Genomic DNA, 13172 nt, shown 5'->3' on the forward strand with positions numbered 1-13172 from the left:
GTTGAAGTTAGAGCAAAACCTAACTTTCTCATTTGTGTTAGCTCTGCAGTAATGATAGTGATAAGAAAGTGCTATCGCTTCTACTGTTTTAGTACCAGAAGTGTAAAAAGTGTTAGTGTTTTGGGTTTATTTTTTAACCTGAAACTTGTTAAAGAAATACACCTAGGACTATCCTACAAAAAAACAATTTTTGTACCCTTTATATACTTTGGAATGTAATTTTGTAGAGGAATCAATAGACACTGTGGCTTCAAAACATTCAGACATCAAAAAGAGCATAATGTAATGATTATTTAGTGTCCATTCCCTCCAATCCAGCATTCATATCTTTTCATATATGAATTACAAGAGGCACTTTCTATGTTGCACTCTGCCTTACCTGAAAATATTTACAATTATATTTACCTAAAACATTTGGTCAAGACTGGCTATTGCTTATGCAACTATTTACCCAAATCCCTGGCCCCTGTACCAAGAAATGGGAAGAAAAGCACTGAGCAGCCAACTCAAGAGTTATCAAAAAGCCTGAATTCAAGGAGCAGAAACTCTTAAGAAACAACCATGGTAAGAGGAGTATTGTCTGTAAGATCTTTATTTCTTCCATAAAAGAGGAAGGACTACATCATCTAAGCAGAGAGCTTCCAATTTCTATTAAGCAAGATGGTTCAAGCTATACCCACACTTTTGGGGAGGAGGGCAAGGAGGGGGAAGGGGAGCAAACAGCCTTGCCCCAAACAGCAACCATAAAGACAAGCTGTTGAAAACTGGTCACATTTTGCACTCCTTCAGAAACCAAAAGGGAGAAAACAAAGCAAACTCCCAACTTACGTGCTAGGGTGGCTGTATAAAAATGTCAATTATTTAAACACAGTACTTCTCCAGAGGAACCTGCTTGCAGAAACAAAAGCAATGCCTGTGCAGTAAGTATCTTTCCAATGTCACTTTAGAAGATATACAATCCTGTCTGGATATGCAAAAGCCAGTAATACCAGAGGACAGAAAAAGCAAGTAGGCAACCCACCATCCTGTGGCATTAAAAAGTGATTAAATGAAATTCACAAATGGTTTAGTGAAGTTTCTGATAGACTAATCACATAGCAGGGCTCTAAACAGAGAACCAGACCCATTATCATAATATTCCCTTTAAAAAAACTTTTCTTGGCAGAGTACTTAATGTATTTATTATATGGAGAAAATGGCTTCTCACTTCAGATTTAGAAGGAACAGAGGGCTTCCCACAGCAAATACTAGTACAAAATCCATTCTTTGCTTTAAGTCTCCATGTTTTGGAACAAAGATGAACTAACTGTTGACCCAGTTTATAAGCTCATCTTAAAATTGGCCTGTACTTCAAAACAAAACAGACAAAAAATTATTCTGTTGTGCAGCAGAGTGTTCACCTACAGACACCAATGATTCACTTGAAGCAAAACTTAATTATTTTCTGACAGATTAGTTAAAATTGGCCAGGGAAATCAGAGCTAAAAGCTAAAATACTTTTCAGAAGCCATATGCAGCAAGGATGCACTGCTTCCCTCTATTACCTACCTGTACGGTTCACCAAGCTAAATACGGATGTTTCTCATTGTGGCTAGTGCATTATCTGTACGTTTTATATAGAAACAGTACAGTGCTAATCAATACAAATATTTGGCTCATTTTTTAAATTCAGGAAGTTTCCTTTTACATGGCAGGTGCTCTATTTCAGATAGCCACACTGATGAAAACATTCCTACATGGCAGATGTCTAAAAAAAAAAACCCCATGAAAAAATCAAGCCACTGGCTCTCAAATCTGTCACAAACACATTCAGGATATTTCTAACTAAATACAGTGCATAATTAACAGTCATCTTAGAAAGACTTAACCTTTATTTGCCCATTTATTTCAGTCCACACTTACCCCCACTTTTCCCAGTACACTGGCTGGATCACAAAACACTTTGCCACAGCCAAGAAGAATCTTTTTGGGTTGGTCACTCACTTTGGAGTTGTATTGTACAAAACAGTTGTAAGCAAATTCTGAATTCAAAGCAAGGGGGATTGATAGATGAAAACCACGCTAATATTGTATACAGAGATTGGTGCTCAGCAGTATTGCCTTTTCAAACATTCTCAATTGCAAACTCATCTATTTTCACAATCAAAACATTTTGTCTGAAAAGTTTATTTTAGTTTTCTGAACACTCTAAAGCAACTGTGCTTTTGATGTTACAAAAGTGTTCAGATAGGATTAACAAAAATTAAAATGTTCTAAATTACAAATTTAATTCCTGTAAGAGCTTGAGAAATAGAACAGAAAAGCATGACATACACACATTGTGAAGAAACCCCAACTTTTCATGCAATGGCAGGCAAGATGTAAAAAGCCACCCGAATTCACACATTTTTACACCGAATCATCAGAAAAAGTACTCTGTAGTAAATCTGTACATCCAAATACATTTGGGATCTACACCTAAGTTACATTATTTAATGTTATATACACTTATTACCCCTTGTATGATGTCTAAAGGAAAATCTTCATTCAACCCAAACCCAAAAAAAAAATGCAAGACTAACTTGGAAAAAAGGAGAATCACTTTAGACATTCAGTTAAAACGTTGGTTTTGTTTTAATCTAGACCTCAGAGTGTTTATTAAAAAACAAACAATCCTCTTCATTTAACATTTTGCTTTCTAACTGTACAGTAAATTGCATTGCAGAGAACACATCCCGTCTTCAGACTGTATTTTCTTTGGATGGATTTAAGATGTAGCTGGATATTACTTTAAAGATAAATAAAGGGAAGTTGGTCCAACTAGAGCAATAGCTGATATATTACATGCATATGGGAGTTTTATATATGTTTAAATTATTTTTTTAACAAATGAGTGTAGGGTAGTTGATATTGCAAATAAACCAAAAAGCACCTGGAGTTGAAAATACAAAACATACCTCCTATCCTGGCAATGGCAGTAAAAATCAGAAGAGTAATCTTTCTGGAACAGCATTTTTACATAATTTAGAAATGTTGAGTACCAGGAAGACTACTAATCAAGTAGTTTTAGCAGCCAAGTTTCCCTCTTTATATTGAATGGAACAAATGCTTTAAACAAACTGTTTGTCCTCTTCACTGAAGAGAGCTAGTCTATTCATCTTTAATGAGCTAGGTTTTTTGTTTTTTGATGTTGGTTTTTTGGGGGGGAAAGATTAGCCACATACTGTAGTAATGCCTACTGCATATAATCCAAGCATTTGCTGTGAACAGTTGGAGAAAGCAGTCAGTAAGAACCTAGGATCAATGAAATAGATGTTACTTTAAGCCATCCACGAAATGGAGACCCATATAGTGCCCAGTGTTAAAACCCAAATCTCTTCTCGCGCGTTTTGCTGTGCAAATTCATCCCCAGGAAAACAGGAGCTGATCCATAGTTCAATTTTCTTATTTCCTTAGTCAATTTTCACATTAGTGTAGATTTTACGAACAAAGGCACTTGTTCCCATGTAACCAATAGCTCCTGCAAAAGAAACCAAAAACATTCAATGTGTTAGAGAGCTGATCATAAGAACAAGCCAGCAGTATAAACCACGCACACTTCAACAGTGAAAGTCACACAAAGCACATGCCCTGCACACAGAAACTCTTCTATCTGCAATACTTGTTCTCAAACTCGTAATTATCCATGTTCGCCCTGAAAGGCTGACAGGAACTTCCCCTGTCTAGCAAACCAAATCCATTAAGCCATCATACCAAGAGGCCATGCTCACTTGGCCTTGATAAATATAGCAGCCCCCCTACTGCTACCAATAACCAAGTCCATTTTTTCTGAGCAGAGGGTAAAAAACACACAATCACCCACTCTGCAGGGAAGGTGGATGGGGGGGCAGGTTTTTATTATAAGTTACATGCCTTCTGGATGAGAGTTTTATTGGCAGATGGCTACTTCCCTCCCACAAAGCCCAAACAATAATAGATCCCCATCCCAGGAGTCTTACACTCCAAGGAGGTCTGTACAAAGACATTAACAAGTAGCAGTTAGTAGTTCAAGAAATTGCAACCTGTGGTTTTCAAATTAGTAAGAGTCATGAGCAAAGTATGCATTGTCACAGCAGTAATAAAAGAACAGGTCACTGAGTTTTTGATAGGGTCAACAGTTTATACTAAACCCAAAATACTGCAGTATTAAGGACACCAAGAAAAATTAAAGAAATGCACTGGACTAAAGGCCTCTTCTCAGAAAGAGATTCAGCAACTCTCCTGGTCAAATTCAGAACTCAGGTTTGCCAGGCTCAGTAAATACTGTGGTCTTACAACATCAGCAGGGAATGTCTTCATCTCTTCCAAGCAAAATGAGAGTAAGTCAATTTGGCTGATCGTCATGTTTGAAGTGAAGTTGAAAATCAGGCAAGAATTAGAGACAACTGCTGTCTGACTGCCAACACAGTCGTATTTTACAGAATGGATAGAGAAGTCAGGGTCTGTAAATCACTACAGAAAACTCCTAACATTAAATGCTTGGATGCTTGGTAAAGAACACTCTTAAGAGAAAAGATATTTTTCCTTCCTTGAAGAAACGAAGAAAAGCCCAGAACAAAGCATCGCAGTGAATTAGGATGCACCAGAACTGCAGAAGACATGTTAAATATAGAAGTCTAACCCATGCTAAAATTTTTAAGCCAAACTTTCCAGTAAAAATATAAAGTGGTTGTTTTGCCTTTACATATTAAATCTGTACAGACCTGTAGCTGGCATTGCTGACTATGGAATTATTCAGATTCTGAAGAGTTCTTTAAATCCTGGAGACTAATGGGATAATTTATGAAGTCAGCCATTAAGCTGTCACAAAGTTATGATTTTTAGACCCTCAAAAGCCCAATATTTATACCCAATCAAGAAATCTGCACAAGACAAAACTAAATAAATAATAATAAATCATTCCAACGTTTTTGGAGCAGTAAGGAGCTTGTGGATTCAGCTTCTGTACGGGACAGCATTCCAAGTTGTATAAATATCATGGCAACCATTCCACTGGCCAGCAACAAGAGATTTGCATTACTAAATCGGGCAAAGCAGAGTTCCATTAAAGCAAGTACAGCACACACAAGATCAGGTTGCTGCCTGCAAGCAAGCTGGGGATGCAGCAGAAGGAAGGCCTGACTGTTCAAGGAGACACCAGTGCAGCACTTGGACAGACCCAGGCTGTGAAGAGGTGATGAGAGCTTGGAGTCATACAGAAGCACGTGCAGATTTTTCTGCAGCTTGTCAAGAAATAATCTTCTGTCTTATGAAGTAAATGAACAAAATAATGGCACTGGACTCCTGCTTTAAGGCTCACCAGGCTTTTCCTGTTAAAGCAAACACCGCCAATAGATCCAATGCCCATTTCCAGTGCTAACTGAGATACATTCCAGAACTTGGTCTTTAAGAGTTCCTCCAATCATGTGATGCCAGGTATCACAGAGATTTGAGAGAACAAAGCAATAACTGTGCTTCACTTGGGATCTAGAGAATGCATGAGGTGGAAGTGAGGGGGAGGAGTAGAGAGTAGCAGTCACATGAAACCACAAGCTCTCATCCCCATAAACAAATCATAACCTATTCTGAATCAGAGAGGTGCCTTAGCCATGAAGGCCATTAATGGCCAATACCCACGGCAGGGGTTAAGCCTCAAGGCTACTTCACAGGCATTGAATAAAACATGGGGCAGGGAGGCAGAAACCCTGGGCATCGAGGACTAAAGAACATCTTCCTGATTCAAATGCAAGGCAGCTGGCTCATCTGAATTAAAAAAAAAAATAGTAAAGGGACATTATTTATTTATTTATTAAACACCTTAGCAGATGATATTTATAACCTGGTTATGGCCTATTTAGGTTCAGCAGAAATAGACTGCAAGCATATTTCAGCAGAACAATAAGCTTTTAAATAAAGAGAAAAATCCAAATACTGAGGAAGAACAACCACAAAGCAAAAAGAGATTAATTCCCATCTACTACTTCAAACCAATTACTACAGTTGTGACTTTGTAAGCACCAATTTTTTAAAAGCTCTTTAAGCATACTTAAATGCTGAAGTGTGGTATTGCAAGAGTTCTTTCTACGTTATGTAGCCCCTAAGCATTCCACTAAGTTGGAAATGAGTCTCAACCTTTTCTGCCACTAAGAGGGAAACATGAGGAGCTCAAAAGGTTTGGAAATTCTCATGGGCTCCCTACTGTCCGGCCCCAGAAGTGACATGCTCTGCAGAGAGCAGCAAACTTTGTGGATCAAAGCACCCCACTACATGTGGGATTGAGTTCACTAGGCATTGTCAAAGGCATTAAACCCAGAGCTGGATGATCCATTCCTACAGAGAGTTTCCCTGTGGCTGCTTTGGGCCCTAACTAGTTCATCTCACATCCAACTGTGATGCCCAACACTCCCACCCATGTGAGCCTCTAGAGAACAGCTCCACACACTTTTCAAAGACCTACAGCCAGCAGCACACACACTGCACAATTCTTTAACACAAATGTTTTTGTTAGACCTCAATGGCTGCAAGTTCCCTACACAAATGCTTTTTGACAGGGGATTTTTTTTCTCCACCCCACATGCTGAAAATGGCGCTTCTCACTAAAAAGGAATCTCACGGCTTCTCTTCCAACACATTTAAAAAGACAAAAAGAAATTTCAATAGAGCTGTGGAAATAAAGTTTAGTGTGCTGAAGTATTTTCTGGTTTTGAAAAATTTGGATTTTACACTAATATTCCATCAAATAGTGACCTACCATGAGAAGAAATCATTTGACAATCTTCTTCTTTTGTGTTTTAAAACATATTTTAATTACAGAAACTGGTGGACAAGCTTGGCTTCTGCATCACAGACATTCTAATCAATACTGGCCTGAACACTTTTGAAAGAAAACATTAGAGCTGAAAAGTATAAGCCTATTAAAGAAAAAAAATGGCTGCAAGACTACCAAAGCAGCAGGGAAGTCTTGTAATGTGCCAAGAACCTGATGAAGCAAAATTACATTGTATGAGAGAAAAGGAGAGCAGGTACTCAGCTGTTAAATGATGAATTTCCTTCCCTTTTTATAAAGCATTGTGGTATTACCCACCCTTTTGGGATATCAAGAAATATATACTTTACAGAAGTAGGTTCCTGTAAGACATCTCGTGTCCCAAATCTACTTCTAAGAAATCTTCCCACTAGCTATAGGACTATTCATTCACTGCTAAGACGTATTAAATTAAGATCACTCACCAAAAAACCAACATTAGAGAAGAGTGCAAAAGAATCAAGAAGCACTTGCTGAAGGTCATAAAGGAAATGATAAAAATAAAGTTAACGTGAACAAGTTTTTGGCTTTAACAGATGACCTCCCTACCATGAACGATGTTTTTGTCTAAACATCTATCAAAATAGTATCTTAAAAAACAATGAAATCCAGCTGCACACAGGAGCACCCTGCACTCTCGTCACCTGTGAGCTCTCAGCCCTCTGTTCTGCTCACCCTCATATATACATGCCACAAGACACACATGGTACTGTCACCACTATGGTGCTATCATTCATTGATGCCTCAATGAATGCACCTAGCTCCTTATTTTGGCTGACAGTAAAAAATCCAAAGGAAAATGCTAGCATGGTCTCAACTTCATTTGGAATTTATTTTCCAGGATTTCTTGCCAAATACCGAGTCTTTCAAGCTTGCACAGAGGGTGAAATTCCCTGCACAGTATATAAATTATCTTCCTATCCGAAGACACAATCCACAGAAATCTCCTATATAAGGTAGGAACCAAGTATAAGCAGAAAACTCTTCAGATTCTTCTTAAAGACTTTTTGAGCAGATCTTGCAGACATACACATTCCACCACCAAAACCACAAATAAAAGTCAGAAATATGAGTCTGAAAAAAATCGTTAGAAAACCTTCAAAGTATCTGGAACTTACCACACATTATTCCCAGAGCTGTGCTAAATACTGCCATATAACCAAAGTAAAATGATGTTTGAAACAAGCCATACATCCTGAAAAAGAAAGACAGAAATTTATGCTAGCTGTTTCCCCTGCTTTTAATCAATAAAACTGATTTGGCAATACAGTAATCGGATATTCAAGCAAGAAAAGTATCACTTACTTTGTCTTGAAAAAGTAGTAGTAAAAGGAGTACATGTAAACATAAATCGCAGTTGATGCCGCAGAAAGAAAGCTTGTCCATTGCCTAAAAGCAAATACACGTCCATCATACAACTGGCCAAAAGGCTTCCCAAGAAGCACAATGCACTTGGAAAAGACCCATCTAGACTGAGGAAACACTGCTTTTCCACAAAAGTCTCCCAATCTGGTTAACTATGAAAACAGTGCAACACTTACCACCTGTAATCCTCTGCATTTAGCAGGAAATACGTACAAACGATGGTCACACAAACTGTCACAATGCACAGGATAACCAGAACCAGCATCATAAAGCCATAAACATAGTAGATCTTGTAAGCCCAGAATGAAGTAAAAATGAAATACCTGAAGAGAGTAAACAAAATATGCAGATGATACTGTAATTCAACTTAAATTGTAATTTTTAACCAAACTGGGAAACAGCTGAGGTACTCACATTTCAATAAAAATTGATCCAAAAGGGAGTATTCCACCTAGGCAAACAATAACAGCTGGTTCCATGAACCTGAAAGATATTAGGATTAGTTTAGGGACAACTGAAATTTTTCATTTATAAACATATTAAGACCAGATTATTAATATAGCACTGAAGATTGTTTAAAAGGCATGCTAACAAGAACACTTCTGTCTCATAGCAGCAGATTAGAAAGATGCCCTCAAAAATGTCACATGTATGTGTAAAACAAGAAGTTACTCTTGGGGAAAGCTGAAACAAAACATGAGGCTTGTGCCTATCACCTAAAGGCATAAGGTTAGCCCTCTAACCAGCCTTAAGGCCACAGAAAGAATCTTTCTTGGCAAAACGGGCCGAAGCAATCAAGTTCCATGACATCCACTAGCCCTGCATGAAGGCAGTGAAAACACAGTGCTGTGGATGGCTACAGATACAGCAAAAAGCACAGGCAAAATTTCACAGGATAATGGTTATATAAATAAGAACCAGCGTTCATTTTTAATGCTGTACTGAGTCATGAACATATAGTTAAAAATGAATACCCAGCTACCTGTAGAAGACACTGTCACTAAAAGGTGACCTCTCAATGATGCTGAATCCAGCTAGTAACCAGTGATTTCATGTGCAGCTTCTTTTATTATTTACAGGGAGACTTGTCTAAGCTGATGCTGTGTTACTTCATCATCATCAAGAGAAGTATTTTTAACTGTCATGCTGAACCAGAAAAATCCATCCGATTTCCAAGATACCGGTCACAATATAAATGAAATTCTAACATCTGAGCTGCACAACCCACCACTAACAAGAGACTCAGTGTGCTGCACTTCTTGGACATTACAGGCTTACATGTTTCAGTGCCCCTTTCACTTCGTCTGTTCCATTCCTCTGAACAGGGAAAGCAAGAAATGTCTATTAAAAAAATCCTCTGAGGATATTTTAATTTCCGTAGCTTGCTGCTTTCACGTCAGAATTAAATTAATAGGAAAAAGTGATTGCATTCATAATTTTCCAAAAACCTAAGTATAATTTTTGAGACTAGGCACCACTTTGCATTCACGTCAAACATTATAAAGCCTTCTTCACAGTTCAAACCATATACCTGTAATATTTTAGGCTCTGTGCCATCAACAAAAGTACAGAATTGGGAACAGCATTGCAAGCTTCTCCCTACCACAACCCTGCAAATATGTCTCAGCTTGTGTTAGGAGACCATTAATCAGAACAGTTCTGCCTCCAAGGCACACTCAATCCTAAACCAGTAAGAGGCATTAACTGAAGTGGAGAGGTTTTAGTGTCAATATACCTATACAAGAACTGAGTTGGCACCACCCCCTTTACACAGGGACTAAAGAGCATTTCAGGCAAAATGTGAATCAGTGATCCAGGAGTGTAAAATCTGCTACAACTATTAACCATGGTGTTTTAATTCAAAAGAAAAATCATATTAGGAAAATGTCAGTTGAGTGGTTCTTCTAGGCATAACTCAATTTAAATTAAAAGGAATTATTCCATTAAAGCTGAAGACCAGAAAAGCCATTTTAAATGTATTGAAGAGAATATTTCCAGTTAACATTATGCTCGTCTTTACCATTTCTTCTCTGGTATAGGACGAGGCACTGCATTGACACGACATGGGAAATTAGGCTGTCCCGACAGATTTCGGCCAAGAATAGTCCCAACAAGATTCAGTGGAAGGATGACAAAGAAACAAATACAGCACACTGCCACCTGCAAGCAAAAATTTACAGTTGCAATTAAAAAAACAGGTCTAAGACAACAAGAGAAGATAATCAACAAGTATTAGTCCTTAGTAGTTATTGCTGTAGAATCATACTCCTACTTATGAAGCATTAGTCACCATATATTTTATCAAACAGAAGCATTTTTCCCTGAGAAACTTCCTAATAAACATTATTAACCCTATTTTCATCCATCAGTTGAGCGAACAGAACCATTACAGACTGCTTCACTGTTTCCATCTAATCATTGTACTCAATACATTGCACAAGAAATAAAAGGAAACCTTCATGGTACTTCATAACAGAAAGCATTGTCACCGTTTTTTACAGTTTTGCAGAGAGTGCAAGTGGGAATTTCTCTGGGAATTAACATCTAGCAGTTAGGTAGTTGCACACAAAATTACAAGTGTTGGGTGCAGAATTTTTAATCCAATACAAAAAAGCCCAAAAAAACCAAAACCAAGCCAACCAACCAACCCAATAACAATCACAAAACCATATAAGAATGCTACAAATTTTGACTCAGTTTTGGGTTCAATGTTTTCCACTATGCACCAACCAGGCAATTAAGAACACTGACTGACAAAGAAACCAGTGACCATTGGTACACAAAGATACATAATTTAGAAACACAACAAACCTACTTACATATAGAAATCAAGTTTATGCACAATACAGGAAAGGTCAAGCCAATGCTCCAGCTCTTTCCAGTGGAACAGCCTCTCTAAAAATCTACCATGAATCTTTTTAGGCCACTATACTTATCTAGCTCCATTTTTTCTATTCCTTAAAGGCAACATAATTTATCTCCCAAAAATAGGAAAATTTCAAGTGTGAAGCAAGACATTCTGTATTCATAAGTCTTTAGCACAAAAAGAAATAGCATTAGACAGTTTGGTAACTTTTTGATATTGATAATTAAAGACAGAACAGTTGCCCATAATGCAATCACCACAGTACTGAATACTGACCCTGTGACCTTTTCTATGCAAACATATGAAAATATTGCCTTTTAATGGCTTTGTTGCCTGAGGCTCTGTGTACACCCTGGTCTCTCCTGAGCAAAGGAGCTACATTTGCCTTCACTCCAGCAGAATGCTAAGTCCAGCAGATTAATGCAAAACAACAGAGAGCAGAATAGATCTAAGAGCACACATTGACTTGCTTTAGAAGCAGTTACTCTGAGGATAAATGAAAGCTGCTCATGAATGTTGTATCTAAGAAATCTACAACAAGCAGCTGAAAAGAAAGAATGACATTAGTTCAATACAAACTTAGCAATAGGTGAAACACACAAATTTGAGGCAGCATTTTACTAAAGTCAGTGGGTTATTCTTCTATTACTGGCTAGCTTAGGACAGATGTGAAGGGAAAACATTGCCTGGGATTGGATGGAGCAAGCCTTCATGCTTCACAGGAGGGGTACACCAAACTGGTGGCTCAACAAGCAGAAGCACTTTCCAGACTGCTCTGTATATCTTTGAGAAGAGGTTATTAAAGAATTACTTCATGAGCCACTACAATATGAAGCGTCACTGGTAAATAAGAAGATGCTAAGTTGTACTTATACTTGAAGTATAAATAATATAATAAGAATAAAGCAGTTTTTACGCAATTAATTTAGTATCTCCCATTTATCTTCTTCCATTACTCAAAAAGCACAGGTAAGCAAGCATAATGTTTTAAGTAGGACACTGAGGTTGCCTAAGAATAAATTTCAGGAGAAGCATACAACTCAATGGATACAGGTTCTGCCCTTGAAAACTGCTCAGTCTAAATGAAGGAGCAGATCAGAATTTTCAGAGAAAAAATGTTAAAAAGTATCAGAAACATCAAAGAACATAATCTTGAGTGCTACATTTATTAAAATCCTCACCAAAACGTCCCAGCTTGTTTGAGGTGCAGTGGGTAGAAGAGATTTTCAAGAATTAAGGTGTGGATAGTATCCAAAAAATTTCTGAGCTGAACATATTGAAACCACTTCCATTTTCAAGAAGAGTATGCTCTGCTTCCTGCAGCAAGGCCCTCTGGATGTGTCAGGTGGTCCCTCCTGCTCTGTGGTGTTGTTCTAGCAGGTAGGTTTCACACCTGGCTGAGGCAGAAAGCTCAGATCCAGGCAGTGTGAAAGGGTATCTGTACTGCTCATGCAGCCACAGCTGTCTTTTATAGTGCAGGTTTCAAGATGACTGTAGCTTAATTTCTTGATCTTAAAAATTTCACCTGACTGGGGACAGTGATAGAAAGAGAATCCACTGCTTTACTGCATAAAGAAACTGCCCAGGAACTGCCTTGGGCTCTAAGCTCACCTGCAACAACACTTAGCATCTTGTTTTTGTCCATCTTGCAAAATGCGTCTATTTCACAGAATCCACACAGAAAGATTATAACCTTGGACAAGGAACCAAGCAAGGAACATCCAAGCCTAATTACTGATTAGATGGCAAACTCCTGGATGAAATAAGGCTGTCAGTAGCATTTCATGGTAGCGACACCCTCTGCACCGCTGAATGGATTCAAACCAGTTGGGAAAGGAAAGGGCTCAACCTGATCCAGCAGGACTTGGCTGCTGTGTCCAGGAAACTGACTCAGCAGTAGCTTTGCAATCTAAAATGTTCATCTGCATAAAACAAGCTGAAACAGATCAAGGTCCCTTGAATAATGACTTCAGTAAGTACAGTCAAGCTATCCCTAGTACACCTATAATTGGCATCCATCAGAAAAATCTGTGGTTTCATTATCAGATCAGCCAAAGTATTACTGATAATGGTGTAACACCTTACATTCTGTTATCCTGAAAAATTAACTGATTTCAAACAGAACAGCCAGCATCTTCA

The 13172-nt window shown here is 38.1% G+C and overlaps 1 protein-coding gene across 1 annotated transcript in view; it reads right to left on the reverse strand.

The window, feature by feature from the left end:
* Positions 1 to 1162: 1162 nt before the first annotated feature.
* Positions 1163 to 13172, reverse strand: part of TM9SF3 (transmembrane 9 superfamily member 3) — a 39607-nt gene continuing 27597 nt past the window's right edge. Inside the window, exons 10-15 of the mRNA XM_030950763.1 lie at positions 10188 to 10327; positions 8582 to 8650; positions 8344 to 8490; positions 8108 to 8191; positions 7921 to 7997; positions 1163 to 3499 (exon numbers count right to left, since the gene is read on the reverse strand). Coding sequence (XP_030806623.1) covers positions 3432 to 3499; positions 7921 to 7997; positions 8108 to 8191; positions 8344 to 8490; positions 8582 to 8650; positions 10188 to 10327 — 585 coding nt within the window. The 3' untranslated portion in view covers positions 1163 to 3431. The remainder of the gene's footprint in view (positions 3500 to 7920; positions 7998 to 8107; positions 8192 to 8343; positions 8491 to 8581; positions 8651 to 10187; positions 10328 to 13172) is intronic.

This window comes from Camarhynchus parvulus, chromosome 6, assembly GCF_901933205.1.
Source record: "Camarhynchus parvulus chromosome 6, STF_HiC, whole genome shotgun sequence".
Lineage (NCBI taxonomy): Eukaryota > Metazoa > Chordata > Aves > Passeriformes > Thraupidae > Camarhynchus > Camarhynchus parvulus.